Source organism: Colletotrichum destructivum, chromosome 8 (assembly GCF_034447905.1).
Source record: "Colletotrichum destructivum chromosome 8, complete sequence".
NCBI lineage: Eukaryota > Fungi > Ascomycota > Sordariomycetes > Glomerellales > Glomerellaceae > Colletotrichum > Colletotrichum destructivum.
Window position 1 is genome coordinate 2918524 of NC_085903.1, and position 13340 is coordinate 2931863.

Sequence of the window (13340 nt, forward strand, 5' to 3'; positions counted from 1 at the left end):
CAAGCCAAATAAGCCGAATAATCTGACTATCTCACGTATCCATTAATCTTGAAGTTTCAAAATCCTCCTGTTCTTTACGAAAGTGCTCGGAAAACCCTCAGATTACTTAATTGGCTACACTACCCCTCTGGATGAGAAGAGGGAGACCAATAAGTATGTATAGAAGCAAAACAAGACAACAGGTCCTTTTTAAGGAGGGGATATGAAAATCCACTACGCAGTCCCATACAGAATTGCAGAACAAACCGACCACATTCCGTAGAAATGTAAAAAGAGTCCGGTGTAGCCACGCAGTAGGTTTCCAAGCAACGGCACTGAACGCAACGCTGGGCCATCTTACCCACCAGCGGTCGTCTTCGGTCAACAGGATGCTCTCCAAACCCCCTGTCGTGGTATTAAACTCATTTATAAAGGTACTATCTTCTGGTTGTTTTGAAATCTGGCATTAGAATCTTCGTTGTCCTAATATCACACTCTAGAACTCACGGTTGTCCAAAGCCAGCAACTGTGTGCGCTCCACAGCCTCTACTATATCGAGAAGCCTCTTTAACTCGAAAGACTCCTATAAATTGTGACATATTTAGTATAGGACTCTTTAGTCAAATACAATCACACTCGAGAACTTGAAGGTTCGTACTTTTTTACGCAGTGGCTGCTTTCCCACCCCGCCTTTGGTATGCTGCATGATACGGGACATGGTATTGCCGACTGAAACTTGAGGGTATTAATTGCGTTTCTTGTGTTCGGAATTTGCTGTTATTAGGTACTTGGGTCAGTTGATGAAGTAAACATTAACAGAATAGAATGTTGTGTTTTCTTGATGCAGCCTGATGCCTAATCGCCTCCGCATAAAAACGATCAGCTGATCGGCGAAACATCAGCATGCATGGCCAAAACATGACGCGAGGGCTGATTGGATCCCAAAGTAACGGAAGGCAGCCCCTCATCTGCTGATGGCGCGGCGCAGCAAGTCGTTTCGGCGCCTCAGCTTGAAGGAACTTGTACTCTCCCGTTTCATACCTTGCCGTTTGGCATCTTCCGAAGCGTCACCGCCATGGCCGAGCTTGCTGCCATCGGGCTGGCGAGTAACCTGCTCCAGTTTGTCGATATTGGAATAAAGCTGTTCTCCCGGGCTCGAGAAAGCTATAACTCTGCCTCAGGATATGCCGAGGCCGACGAAGCCCTGCTGGCGGACACGGAGAGGCTCAAACAGCTCGTCGTAACCATACGCGCCACAAGCTCTGACTACTCGGCTGCAGAGAACAAGATCCAAGAGTTGGCACAGGAATTCGACGGCACTGCGACGAAGCTTGTCAAAGAGCTCGAGGGCTTTCGAGTTGTGGTCGAACGAGACGAACAGCGCGACAGCTTCAGACGGAGATACCATGGCTTCGGGAAAGCACTCCGTTCTGCCATGAAGGAGGGCAGGAGTAAGAAAATACTTGAAAAGCTCGTGGGGGACCTGGAGAAGCAGCAGGGGCTGATTCAGGTATACATGTGTGCATCTTCTGTGTAAGTTGGGATCCAACGACCCCAAGGCTGAACAGTCCATCAGCTCTGACAACGCCGCATGCACCAGCGAGAAGCAGAAGGAGGTTTTGGCAACGGTCGAGAACCTGAGAAGACAAAACGACTGGCTGGAAGCCAAAACCACCGAGAAGCTAGAATACATCACCGGCGACGTGGACCGTGTCGTAGAGATGATGAAGATTGGGCAGATCGACAACCTCGCGACGCAGTTTGACGCCTTCGGAACAAGCGTGCTCGCTTTCCGCAACGAGACATCGCGAGTGAACAAGCAGCAGCGCATCCTCGAGAGCTTGCAGTTCGACAAGATCAGGATGAGACAAGAAGCCATCAAAGAAAATTACGGTGCTACCTTCAGGTGGATCTTTGATCCCGCCAACACCAGCTTCTCCCGGTGGCTGACGTCCGAGAATGGTATTTTTTGGATCCGGGGCAAGGCGGGGTGCGGCAAGTCGACTCTCATGAAGTTCTTGGTATCCGAGCCAACTATGAGATCCCAGCTCGAGGTCTGGGGCGGCCAAAATAAACTCATCGTAGCCAGTCACTACTTTTGGAACGTGGGTAACTCCATGCAGAAGTCTCGACAAGGGCTCCTCCAGACGCTGCTGCACGAGGTGTTGAAGGAGCTCCCGGATGTGATAGAAGAGGTTTGCAGTTCCCGTTGGGCGGCCTCGCAGCACGGGCGAGTAGCCCCCTGGGACGAAGACGAGCTCATGGCCGCGCTCAAGGCCCTCGCCAAGGCGTCGCCTAAACTTTCCGTCCGGTTCTGCTTCTTCATCGACGGCCTCGACGAGTATACGGCGGGCGAGGATCGATACTACGGCCTGTGCGAGGACCTCATCGAAACCCTCATCGAGCTCGCGTTGGTGCCGGAGATCAAGATCTGCGCGTCCAGTCGGCCATGGAGCTCCTTTGTTGAATCGTTCGGTGCGGGGGAGTGGCAGCTTAAGATGGAGGATCTGACCAAGGACGACATCAACAAGATCGCCGTCGGCGGGCTGAATAAGAGCAAACACTACGAGAGGCTGGCTCGGGAGGACAGCCGCTGCGCCCAGATTCCCGGCATCATCGCAAACCGGGCGCAAGGAGTCATTCTCTGGGTAAGACTGGTGGTCGAGTCTCTCAAAAGGGGGTTGGCGAAGGCGGACACGTACGAGGAACTACAGGCAAGACTAGATGAGCTACCCGATGACCTGGAGAAATACTTTCAGCATATGCTCGAGACCATCGAGCCGCTGTACTGGGAGAGCACAACGCGCGTGTTTAAGATCATGGTTGACTCTGGTCAGACGCTCCCTCTGCTTGCCTTTGAGTTCCTCGACCGGGAGATGAGAGATGCGGACTACTCACTGGCGCTGGACTCTAAGCCCTTCTCTGCGGATGGCCAGGATCTCGAGTACACGTACAGTCGCCTGACCACACGCCTCAACGAAAGGGCAAAGGACCTCCTCGAGACCACCCCCTGCAAAGACGGCGCCAACTTCCTCAGGTACCAGTTCGGCTTCCTGCATCGCACCGTGAGAGATTGGTTCAGGGAGAACAAGCCTTTGGACAAGGAGATTGCCAAAAGGAAAACCAAAGAATTCAGTCCTCTCCTCTCCCTCTGTAGGATCATGCTGGCGCTCAGCAAGACCATTCCATACCCGGACGACGTCCCCGACTCCAACCAAGTCTTCGCTTATTCGGACAGCCTCATGTACTACGCATGCAAGCTCGAGGAAACTTACGAGATGTCTGGCGCAGAAGGCGACGGCGTCGGCCACCAGTCCAACGAGGCCAACCTGCACGCTTCCTTCGACCTCCTGGACGAACTCGACCGCTCCAACGAGTCGCGCCTGAACTACCGCGGCGCGCACTGGACCAACTTCAAAAACCCGCCCAAGGGGAATTTCAAAGAGCGCAACAGGAAAACGTTCCTAGCAGCGGCGATCCAGTGGAGGCTCTCACTCTATGTGGAGCACAAGATCACCGAGGATCCAAGCCTCGTGCTGGCCAAGGAGGGCAGACCGCTGCTCGACTACGCGCTGCGGCCGACGATGGTGACCCCGCTGCGGCTCCCGGGCCAAGAGGGCCCCGTCAGCGCTACCGTCGAGTTTCTCCTGAGACACGGGGCGAAGCCGAATCAGAGGCTGCACATGTACGAGGGCAAGACGCCGTGGGAGCTCTTTCTGGCGGTCTGCCACGTGCACGGCATCCGCGGCGACAGGGCTGGCATCAACGCTGTCGACGCCGCCCAAGCCATCCTCTCGATGATCTCGCACGGGGCGGACATCAAGGTGGTGATGAAGAGGTCGAACGGGAGGCTGGTGGACGTCCTGGGCATCGGGGAAGGTCTAGGGCTGACACCCCATTACCTTCGTCAGATCCGAGACGTGATACAGAAAAAAATGGTGGAACCGACGCTGATTGATATCCTTTGGTCGTTCATCTGGGGGAGCAGGAAACAAGTAGGCCCAGAGTGAGACGGCTGGAGAAAGCTTGCTGAACGCACCCCCTTCGACCTAAATACGGCTGCTGGTTAATGGAGACTTCTAGGCCGCTTGGTTTCCTCCCCATCATGTCTTTTTCTGGTGTACCCAAAAATAATACAGTGGCATGGAATCTAGGCTTTACAGACATATGAACATCGGATTTGAGCACTCCCAGGAGTGTTCCAAGCTCTGGCATATCGCTGCTTTCTCACATCCTCTTGCTACTATACGGAACCGGGTCACAAATGAACAAGTGTCATCCTATTTTGCAGTTCAGAGAATTCTGCTGCAACAAAGTGATATCACTACTAGAGGTGGATGACAGCTATGTAGCAAAGGTTGGAATTCTTTTACAGGACAGTAAGGCATCAGAAACAGTTGAGTAAAGTCACGTGGAGCATTTGTAGCGTTTTTTCTTACCACAGAATTGGCGAATATACAGATAAGCTAGTTTATCTCTAATTCTATTTCATGACGTTGTGGATGTTGAGGCTGGAGCTAACTTAGGTGGTTGAATGTTTCCAAGTTGTGAACAAGTCACAAACCAGCAGCATGGAACTGTATCTCTTCTCTAAAGACGATAATTACATCCTTGGATGGTTTAAGCTTTGGTTTTCTAGGCCCTGGCCAGTCACTAGACAATTATCCCTCGATTCCTTTGCTGCCTTAAAAAAATGACCATGAATACACGAAAGGTCATCTTACGTTTTCTGGTGAGAGAGCTCAACCACAACAAAGGTCTGAGGCAGACGTCAATAACACCCCTATCAAATACGACATTCACTTTTGAAGAAACTCGGCCAGTATGGGAAGGACCTCGTCCGCCGTCTTCCTTATCCATGATTCACCCAAGGCAAACTCTTCACTCAGAGCTGCTCCCAGTGACCGTGACCTCGTGTTTTGTTTACCTCCATAATTCCTCTCACCTTTTTATCTTCTCCTTTTCTTTGAATTCGCTCTTCTCTTTCCTGTATTCCTTTTCCTTTCAGCACCCTCGAGATCACCACCTCCAAAGCCTCCGGAAGTCTCGAGAACGCGCGAGTAGCCAGACGCCAAACACCTCGTTCTTCCCCCCCCTGTTTCTACGTCTCCCTTCGAGAAACATCTTCTTCACTGGTCCATCTGTTCAAGATGGACGAGCTCAACTTGCTTTTCAATCCCCTGCTCACCGAAGACCATAACCGCGATGACTCTTCGTATTGGGCTACCTTTTTCGGTGTAAGTCAACACGCTCCCGCCCCTACCTCAACCCCTGATATCGCAACTGTATAACTAATACCACGCGTCCCCCAAATATTAGTACTCCGAGGAAGGCATCAGTGGTCTCAGCGCCAACATCCCGACGTTCTCAGAGCCGGACTGGCTCGATCCGAACTGGCGCGAGCCGTCGCGTCCCGAGTCCAGCCTCCCAGGCTATGCCGTTGCCGAATCCCTCGCCACCGACGGTACCTCCTCGGGCTTCTCGTTGCCCCCCGTCGACGGCAGTCATATAGAAGAGGCAAGCGACGCCGTCGTTCTAGTCCCGAAGCCGCAGCCGCATCTGCAGCCGCAGGCCAACAATATCATCATTGACGCCTTGCGAAGGCAGCCGATGCCGAGCACCTCGAACCCCCTCTCGCAGCACTCCATGGCCGACGGTCGACCCGGCCGAGCCCTCTCGTACGGCGGCTTCCCGCTTGCCCAACACTCCAACTACTACAAGGGCACGTCACTCGGCGATTCCCTGATGGCGAACCCATCGTTCAGCATCCTCCCCATGGAGCAGTGTTCCAACTTTGGCGCGTCGGTCCCCCACGACTATCTTATGGGCAACTTCTCGTACGAAGGCAACAACGACAACAACAAAAAAAATAGCAACCGACCGGTCTCTTGGGGTCCCAACTTGCTGGAGATGCCGCCCGCCCGGTCTGCGATGGACGACTATTCGTCCTACATGAGCAACCCCTTCCTCGGTCAGTATTCCAGCTTCACGGAGATGCTGCTCGACGACGCTCCCATGGAAAACTTCTCATACGGTAACGACGGCACCAACACCGAGAACAACCCCGTCCAGGTCTCTCACAGTCGACACAGCCCCGTGAACACGACACTCGCCGAGTCTCCGATGAGCAGATTATTGTTCGGTAGCAGCCCCCCGTTCCTCCAGGGTCACAACTCCATGGAGGGGGCGCCCACCCAGTCTCCGATGCACAGGTCTCCGATGGAGTCTCCGATGGACGCCTTCTTCTTCCCCAACTCCTCGCTCCGTCAGCCCTCCAGCTCCACGGAGACGTCGTCCACCGAGTCTCCACCGGGCAACCTCGATGCCTACAACAATCCCTGGCGCGCCCAGCCGTCCAACTCCGCGAGGGCGTCGCTCGCCGACCCCCCGATGGGCCGCCTGTCGCGCTTTAACGAACTCTTGCCCGTCTCCCAGCATCACGACCTGACGGACCCGGCCGTCTACGAGTTCCTAACAGGCCAGGGCCCGGCGGACTGGTACGACAACATCCCATTCTGCCAGCCCTCCGACGCCAACCAGGCACCGCCCGCCGTCCAGCATCCCGACCCTGGAAAGCAGGTGGCGGCGAGCAAGAGAGAGGAGAGGGTCAAGTGGTCAGACAGGGCCCTCTCGGAGTGGACCATTCTCGGTTCGGACGCCGCTGATGCCCCCGGCTCCGCCCCGGCAACGGCCTTGACCGCGGCCCCATCCTCTGCCGCCATTGTTAGCCCGCAGCGTTCCCTGGAAGAGTCTGAGCCCGCTGCCGCTGAGCCTGACGAGACTTACACGAGCATCCCCTGCCAGGATCCGGGATCCAGATACAGACCCGGCCACACCATGCGCCTTCGCGAGCGGAAGAAAGTCGGCGGCGGCTCCAAGGACGCAACGGCGGCGGCAAGCTCCCCAAGGACCCAGATGGAGTGGTGCCACTACCTGAGCGAGAACACGGTTAGCAACCCCCTTTTTCCCTTCCCCCGTCCCCCAATCGTGTATCTATCTCTCTAGCGGCCATGTCTAACCAGTGTGTCTCCAGGAGTATCGCGAGGCAGACGTGCTCCCCTCGCTGCCGCACCGCCCGTCCGCGCCTGTGGGTTACGACCCCACGGCATCCTTCGCGCCGAGCGAGGAATCCCGGCTCACATACGCCAGGTTCTGCCCCGACAAGGGGGCCCCCGCCGACGACGTCCCCAGCAACCCCGACTCTGCCGACTTGCCCAGTCTCCGCCGCGCCGTAGACGAGTTCGCCAAGGAAGAGGGCTTCGACCTTGATGACTCGGCCGAGACCCTGCCCCAGAAGCGAGGCCGATCGGTGGAGACGGAGTCGGAGGCAGAGCCGCAGACAGAGGTTGAGGCGGAGCCGCAGATGGAGGCAGAAGTGGAGAGAAGATACTTTCTGCGAGGTCCCGGAATCCAGCATGGCCGGCGTATCCAAAATGATGGCGGCACGCTGGGCTCGCCAACCCGCAAGCGCCGCCGTCCCCGCAGCAGCAGCAAGGGTTTGGCTGGTAGAAAGGGCAACGGAAGCGCCTAGGAGATGAACAGAAGTCAAGCAAGTCGTGGAAGAGGGATCAGAGGTGTTTGGATTGCATGGAACCGAGCGCCCACAGCAGCACGTTGAGGTTCGGCTTTATGGATAGCCGACGAACATGGAAGACGGGTACGAGTCCGCAGAGAACAAGGCATCAACATCTTTTATGTCAGTAGTAGGAAAGCAACAAGTTACACCCGCTTCACTCATGTTAGCCAAGTTGATCAGGCATAGATTCAATCTTCCTGCATCTCGCTCGATCCTTTATACGATCCGATGGAAACGATCAATCTCGGAACCAGGCTCTTCACTTTGATGGCTCCCTGAAAGACATGGCTGCCTCCTGGTAGAACCTCTGCATATCGATCGGCCCATCTGTGTTGGTTCGACCGTTCCAAGAGGTTGATGTACGTCGTTCCAGGCTCAGAGCCCGCCTCCTTGCTGAGGATTTCTCCGACGAGGTCTTGGTCCGCACTGGCGCAAAACACGATGTGGTCTTTGCCGCGTCTGGTGGCATTTCCTTGGTGATCGTCTATAGCGATCGCGACTATGACATTGTACTCCAGAGATTCATGACTTGTGCCGGGGTTGCCAGACCAGTGTAGATGGAATATCCCGGGTTTCCCTTGCTCAATGTAGCAGTAGCTGGAAATAATGTATCTGGTTCCCGGAATGACGAGCGGCCAGTCGTCAGCCGCAAGGCGGGAGATGCTGGGAACAAAGAGGGATTTGTAATCGTGGGAGAAAACCATTTCGATCCCGTCGATTCTCGGGGGAAACTTTGGCCATTCGTGGTCCATGTTGATGTACATGGGAGAGGACGTGGTGAATATGGGTTCGTCGTCCTCTGTAATGAGATATAGACGATTTGATTCTGCCCTCTGGATGGGACCCGTTTGACGGGACAAGGGAAACTTGCGGTTAGTTTGATACATAGGTAGCCGGCCAAGTAGTCGTGGTTCAGCTTCAGCACACCTCGCACAGGACCTATGCCCATGGTACAAGCATATAATCCTTCTACATCCTCCTCTTCATCACCGTGCCAGTCTCCAACCCTGGGCAACCGAGTGCGTAAACCACGACTCGTTATGGTCGGAGGCTCAGAATCTTCGCGCTTGACGAGGGCAGGTGGCCCGATCCGCTCGTGGACGAGCTTGGAGCTGTGAAGGCCGCTCCAACTCCTCGTTAGTTTCCCGAGCTGTTTCCCATGGAGATTCCATACCGGTATATCATCAAAGGCGTCGGGACTTGGTGCAAGGACACCCAAGGTATTGAGATGTGCATCGGGTTTGTCATGGGCCCATAGCAGGATGCTGAGGTCTTCCGAGTTCCGAAGGATCTCTTGCTGAAGGCGCACGAAGGCTCGAGGGCCCTCTCCATATAGAAGGGGCATGTGGATGTCGAAGATGCCGAGGAGGCAGTAGGCTATGTCTTCCCGTCTCGAGGTTTGCCTGTTAGATGCCCAAGACATGCGCTCGGCGACGGGGACCCATGTCAACAAGCATCGGCCGGACAAAACATCACATCGGATCCCAGTCCTCTCATGTATCAAGTCCATGAGAGACGTCTTGGTCCCAATATCATTCCACGCCTGATCGTAGAACTCAACGAGATGAGGGGCGATGAGCTCTTGGAGAGTCCACCCCCTGGTAAACCAGCTGGCAGCCATAAAGCTTGCAGAGTCGAAGCGCCCGGGACTTTGAGGCGGCAGGTCGCTCAGGTAGACGTAGCAAACGGCTGATTCGCGGTACCATCGAAACATGGAGTTGATGGCCTCGGAGAGCTCAGCACTTGACGTCTTGTTGATGCAGCAAGTGTCGACCCATACCCACTCATAGCCGTCCCTAACGGCCTGGCTGCAGCATGCCCGGATCTTGGAGAAGCCAGCCTTGATTAGACCGGCAGAGCCGGTAAGGTCTTGAAAAGTGACTTCGTCGTCTTCCCATGTGTGGGATATGATCGCGTAGAGGGGGACGCTGTCATCGTAAAACTCTCGGAGTCGAAGAGACTCGGAATTCAGGAGCCGCATGTTGATGACAAGACCACCGGCAGCGGTCGCAACAATGGCGCGGCGAAACGGCGGGGGAGCTCAGGCTGGATTTTGCGCAGGCACGAAGAAATGCGGAGAAGAAAACGGTTGAGCATCGTTGCAAGAAAAGAGCGCATCGATGCAGTCCATCGCTGCAGTCTTCATTGGTGAGCGACGTGGAATCACGGCGGCCAGCCAGTGGGGGGCCACCGAATAGGTAGTGAGACGGAGTTAAACGACATGCAAGAGTGTGCACCGAGGCACCACTCTCCAGGGTCGCCGGTATGATGGCAGACGACCAATGGAGGAACCCAAACCGAGACGGCTTGGCTTGGACCCCGTGATATCGTCACCGAGGGCATCGCGTTCCAACATCTCGATAACCCCTGATCAAGCAAGAGCGCTTCAAGGAGTGGTATGACTAGCAGGGGATCATTGCACCCCCTCCCCCCGGGGCGCTAGTAGACGTCATCCGCCTTTAAGAGCAAGGGGCATGCGGGCCGGTAGCTGCATCGGCTGTCTGTCTCAGTGGCGTCGTGCTCGAGCAATGTGACGCAGTGGCTGGGGCTGGCGATGAATGAATGGCATTGTCTGGCCGTCTGGGCTCTGGATGCGATGAAAGAAAACTCAGCGAAAGGATGCGCAGTTGTAGCCGAGGTGACAGATCTTGACGATGAGATGCAACATCAACAAGAACATCAGATGTGAGTGACAAGAGACGAGACAAATGGGAGAATAGGAGACAGGAGAATGGGGAAGATCAGATGGGCCGAAAATACGTGCTCCAAAGATCCACAGGCACAATTTGGACATGGGGGGCCGAGATGGATCCGAAGAGTACGTGCCCAGCTTAAGTAAGGCACTGGTGATGCAATGGTGAATATGGCAGGCGTCGGAAGGAGAGTTCCAGCCCAGGAAAGACCAGAAGCTCCAACCAACCACTGGTCACAGACTCACGAGCTTCCTTCCCATTGAATAGGTGACTACCTCATGTACACTTCCTGCAACGCAAAGAGAAAGAGTACATAATGCACAGAGAGAGCAGTTGCGGGGTAAACCCTGCGCTCAGCCAAACAGCTTCGACCCCGCAGCTCCCAAGCTCGCCTCACCAGACCAGAACAGACCACCTCCTGCTCGGGCAGGACCTTGATCTCATCCAGCATGTGCCACGGTCATTGCCATACCAACCAGAGCAACCACCCTTCTCTGGTCCTGCTGGGCCTGAACATGGGCCTGAACATGGACATGAACCTGGAATGGACCTGGACCTGGACCTGGACCTGGACCTGGACCTGGACCTGGACCTGAAAGTGCCCTTGCCTTGCCTTGCCCTGATTTGCTATCCCATGTGAGTCGTCTGTGCTCTAACCGACACCAACACTGACAATACAATAGACGAGGAAGTACATAACATCCACACACCCCCGCCCATCGCTCCCCCGTCCACCCATTCAACATACCTCTCGGTCGCTCAACTCACATACAGACACATTACTACACACTCACCCTGATTCCAAGGCGACACTTGTGCAAATCTTGTCCCATCCTGCGTGGAAAACAAGGCGACTCCGAAAGACTGGCCGATACGAGCGATTCCACCCCGACCGCGACATCCACATCCACGTCCACACCCATCATCACCTCTTTCCATTAACCACCAACCGTCAACATCATCAACCATGGCTGACGACAACGCCACCTCGCAACCCCCCGTTGACGAGACGCCCATCTCTCGCCCGCCCGGCGAGCGCAAGAACTCGCTCGAGAATCACCTCCAACACCGTCCCAACCGCGCCGAGCTAATTGAGAGTACGTGATCACCTTTCAAATCATTGTCGTCGCCGCCTCTTGTCCCCTCCCATTTCCCACCCATTTCCTTGTTCTCCCCCAATTCCCAGCTTCCCAAGTGCGGCGTCCGCCCCTCCACTTCTTCTCCCGTCCGCCGCCACGCACCCCACATTGTCCGCCTCAACCGCCGATCACCACCCCCTCGGCGCGAACGGGCCCCACCGTATTGCAGCATCCATCCCATCCCCCGATCTTCTTCAACTTGCTTGAATGGCGGACATGAACCCGTCGGCTAACTTGGCCCCTTCCCTTCCAGAAAACATTCTGCCCGCGTCCAACGCCGCGCCCAGCTTGATCGCCCATCAGAAGGAGCTCGAGAAGCACATGCGCGCAGACTCGCTCAACGATAAGATCTCGCACCGCCCGGCTCCCGAGGAACTCATCAAGGAGGGCGTGCTCAAGGAAGATCCGCGCAGCGCCGAGGACAAGTACGCCGAGGCCATCGAGGACGAGTACGCCAAGCGCGAGGGGGGTGCGTAGATCGCTGTCTGTGCCGGAAGCCTCGTGTCCATGCCTGCGTAAAGGTGCCGTCGAGGCGACCGAAACAACGGATCGAGGGCGAAAGCGCGGGGGATCATGTACGATTATGGATGGCCTGAACAGCACTTGCAGTCCGGGATCTCGATGGACGAGGAGGCATTCCTTGATGAATTATGAACAGCAGAAACAGAGATGAGAAAGGAAACAAGGAGGTTTGGTGGATGGCCGAGGACCGGATGCGCAATCGTGTTTCCTCGTTCTACTTGGCTACTGCTTACTTCTGGAAACGACCAGGAACGAAAGCACTGCTGCAAAACGACAGCCCTGTTTTCCATTCAGCCCTTGTTGTGATGAAATAGGCAAGTACAAGATGGGGCATCCGTCCCAGAACTTGTCTCCCTGTGTATACATGTATATGACTGAACGTGTGTTCTATTCTAGGGAACGCACCCTTTAGTCTGGGTCCCCTCTTGGACTGCATAACATGTGAAATGGTCCCATGAACCGGCCAGGCCACTCCATGACCTCATGTTTTCCCCACGACGCTCTCCTTCATGACGCCGAGGCCTGCGAGGCCTACGAAGAGTCGGGGCAAATGTCTCAGACCACGCGGTCTGCCTGGCCCGGGCTTTCTCGTAAGCCTCACTGCCAGATCCGCAAACCTCCGCCCCCCGCCATTCCCCATCCATCCTCATGCCCTCGTCCTTCCGTTGCCCTGAATCCGCAGTCGCCAGTCAACAAAAGGCCGCCCCTCGCTGGACGAATCCGCTCCCAACTGCATCACACACACCTCCCGCCGCCCCTTGCATGCGACAGGCCCTCCATCTTGCAGGGAGGTAGCCAACACCCCCCGACCTCCGGGCGAATCACCGTCATTGTTTGTCCTGTGCCGGTCTCCCCCCGTTGCATAAACACAAGAGGGGGCCCTTTCAATCTGTGCTCTTTCTGCAGTGAGACCCTGTTGGATTGGGGGGGTTTCCCCCCCCTCCCTCCCTTTCCCCATTTCTCCAAGGGTCTCCACCATCACCGGGGAAGAAATTCCTCAACCGTCGTCTCACTCCTTATTTCTTTTTTTGGCGGTTTCCCAAAATTAATACTGTCTGGCATTCCAACTTCTTGAAGAAGGAGGAAAAAGAACTTGGGGTTGGAAAAAAAGTCAATTCTCGTTGATGGCGATAGTTAAACTTGCTTCTTGGAGAAAGTAAATAACTTGCTTCTTGGAGAAAGTAAATAGAGTCACAATAGATCCAGAGTAACATCCGATCCAAAGGAAAAAAATAGACTAGACATGGCACGAGGTTACCATTCTATCGCTTTGCCATGTAACCCACGCCCCCCTTCCTCGTCCATAAATCTATCCGTCGTACAAGTTTCTTGTCCTCGATCCCGTCATCGTCCCAAGTTCCAATCCAGTCCGCCGTCCAATCATGGTGATACAGTATCCTGTACAGGTGTGCGCTTATCCCAGTCGCTATG

The 13340-nt window shown here is 55.2% G+C and overlaps 5 protein-coding genes across 5 annotated transcripts; 3 read left to right on the forward strand and 2 right to left on the reverse strand.

Moving 5' to 3' along the window:
- Position 1: 1 nt before the first annotated feature.
- On the reverse strand, positions 2–805 carry CDEST_12744 (uncharacterized protein). The gene is made up of 3 exons (XM_062928900.1): positions 638–805; positions 487–562; positions 2–423 (listed from the first exon to the last, which is right to left on the reverse strand). The coding sequence occupies exons 1-3, from the start codon at positions 695–697 to the stop codon at positions 107–109; spliced, it is 453 nt and encodes a 150-aa protein (XP_062784951.1). The 5' UTR covers positions 698–805; the 3' UTR covers positions 2–106.
- Positions 806–1032: 227 nt separating this feature from the next.
- Positions 1033–4217, forward strand: CDEST_12745 (Putative NACHT nucleoside triphosphatase, P-loop containing nucleoside triphosphate hydrolase). The gene is made up of 2 exons (XM_062928901.1): positions 1033–1512; positions 1580–4217. Exons 1-2 carry the CDS (start codon positions 1055–1057, stop codon positions 3987–3989), a joined length of 2868 nt encoding a protein of 955 aa, XP_062784952.1. The 5' UTR covers positions 1033–1054; the 3' UTR covers positions 3990–4217.
- Positions 4218–5129: 912 nt separating this feature from the next.
- CDEST_12746 (uncharacterized protein) lies at positions 5130–7510 on the forward strand (the record flags this gene model as incomplete). The annotated part of the gene is made up of 3 exons (XM_062928902.1): positions 5130–5216; positions 5299–6927; positions 7013–7510. 3 exons carry the CDS (start codon positions 5130–5132, stop codon positions 7508–7510), a joined length of 2214 nt encoding a protein of 737 aa, XP_062784953.1.
- A 147-nt stretch (positions 7511–7657) lies between these two features.
- Positions 7658–10327, reverse strand: CDEST_12747 (Putative heterokaryon incompatibility). The gene is made up of 2 exons (XM_062928903.1): positions 8423–10327; positions 7658–8381 (listed from the first exon to the last, which is right to left on the reverse strand). Exons 1-2 carry the CDS (start codon positions 9534–9536, stop codon positions 7744–7746), a joined length of 1752 nt encoding a protein of 583 aa, XP_062784954.1. The 5' UTR covers positions 9537–10327; the 3' UTR covers positions 7658–7743.
- A 632-nt stretch (positions 10328–10959) lies between these two features.
- On the forward strand, positions 10960–13339 carry CDEST_12748 (Putative myocardin). Its single transcript, XM_062928904.1, has 3 exons — positions 10960–11345; positions 11641–12223; positions 12306–13339. Exons 1-2 carry the CDS (start codon positions 11216–11218, stop codon positions 11862–11864), a joined length of 354 nt encoding a protein of 117 aa, XP_062784955.1. The 5' UTR covers positions 10960–11215; the 3' UTR covers positions 11865–12223; positions 12306–13339.
- Position 13340: the final 1 nt, after the last annotated feature.

Bases quoted from the DNA above. Each gene is read 5' to 3' on its own strand.
- CDEST_12744 (XM_062928900.1), bottom strand. From the start codon at position 697: ATGTCCCGTATCATGCAGCATACCAAAGGCGGGGTGGGAAAGCAGCCA. The intron at 563-637 runs GTACGAACCTTC...CACAATTTATAG, and splicing joins AGCAGCCACTGCGTAAAAAA to GAGTCTTTCGAGTTAAAGAG. The intron at 424-486 runs GTGAGTTCTAGA...CAAAACAACCAG, and splicing joins GTTGCTGGCTTTGGACAACC to AAGATAGTACCTTTATAAAT.
- CDEST_12745 (XM_062928901.1), top strand. From the start codon at position 1,055: ATGGCCGAGCTTGCTGCCATCGGGCTGGCGAGTAACCTGCTCCAGTTT. The intron at 1,513-1,579 runs GTAAGTTGGGAT...CGCATGCACCAG, and splicing joins TACATGTGTGCATCTTCTGT to CGAGAAGCAGAAGGAGGTTT.
- CDEST_12748 (XM_062928904.1), top strand. From the start codon at position 11,216: ATGGCTGACGACAACGCCACCTCGCAACCCCCCGTTGACGAGACGCCC. The intron at 11,346-11,640 runs GTACGTGATCAC...CTTCCCTTCCAG, and splicing joins CCGCGCCGAGCTAATTGAGA to AAAACATTCTGCCCGCGTCC.
- CDEST_12747 (XM_062928903.1), bottom strand. From the start codon at position 9,536: ATGCGGCTCCTGAATTCCGAGTCTCTTCGACTCCGAGAGTTTTACGAT. The intron at 8,382-8,422 runs GTTTCCCTTGTC...TCCAGAGGGCAG, and splicing joins ATGTATCAAACTAACCGCAA to AATCAAATCGTCTATATCTC.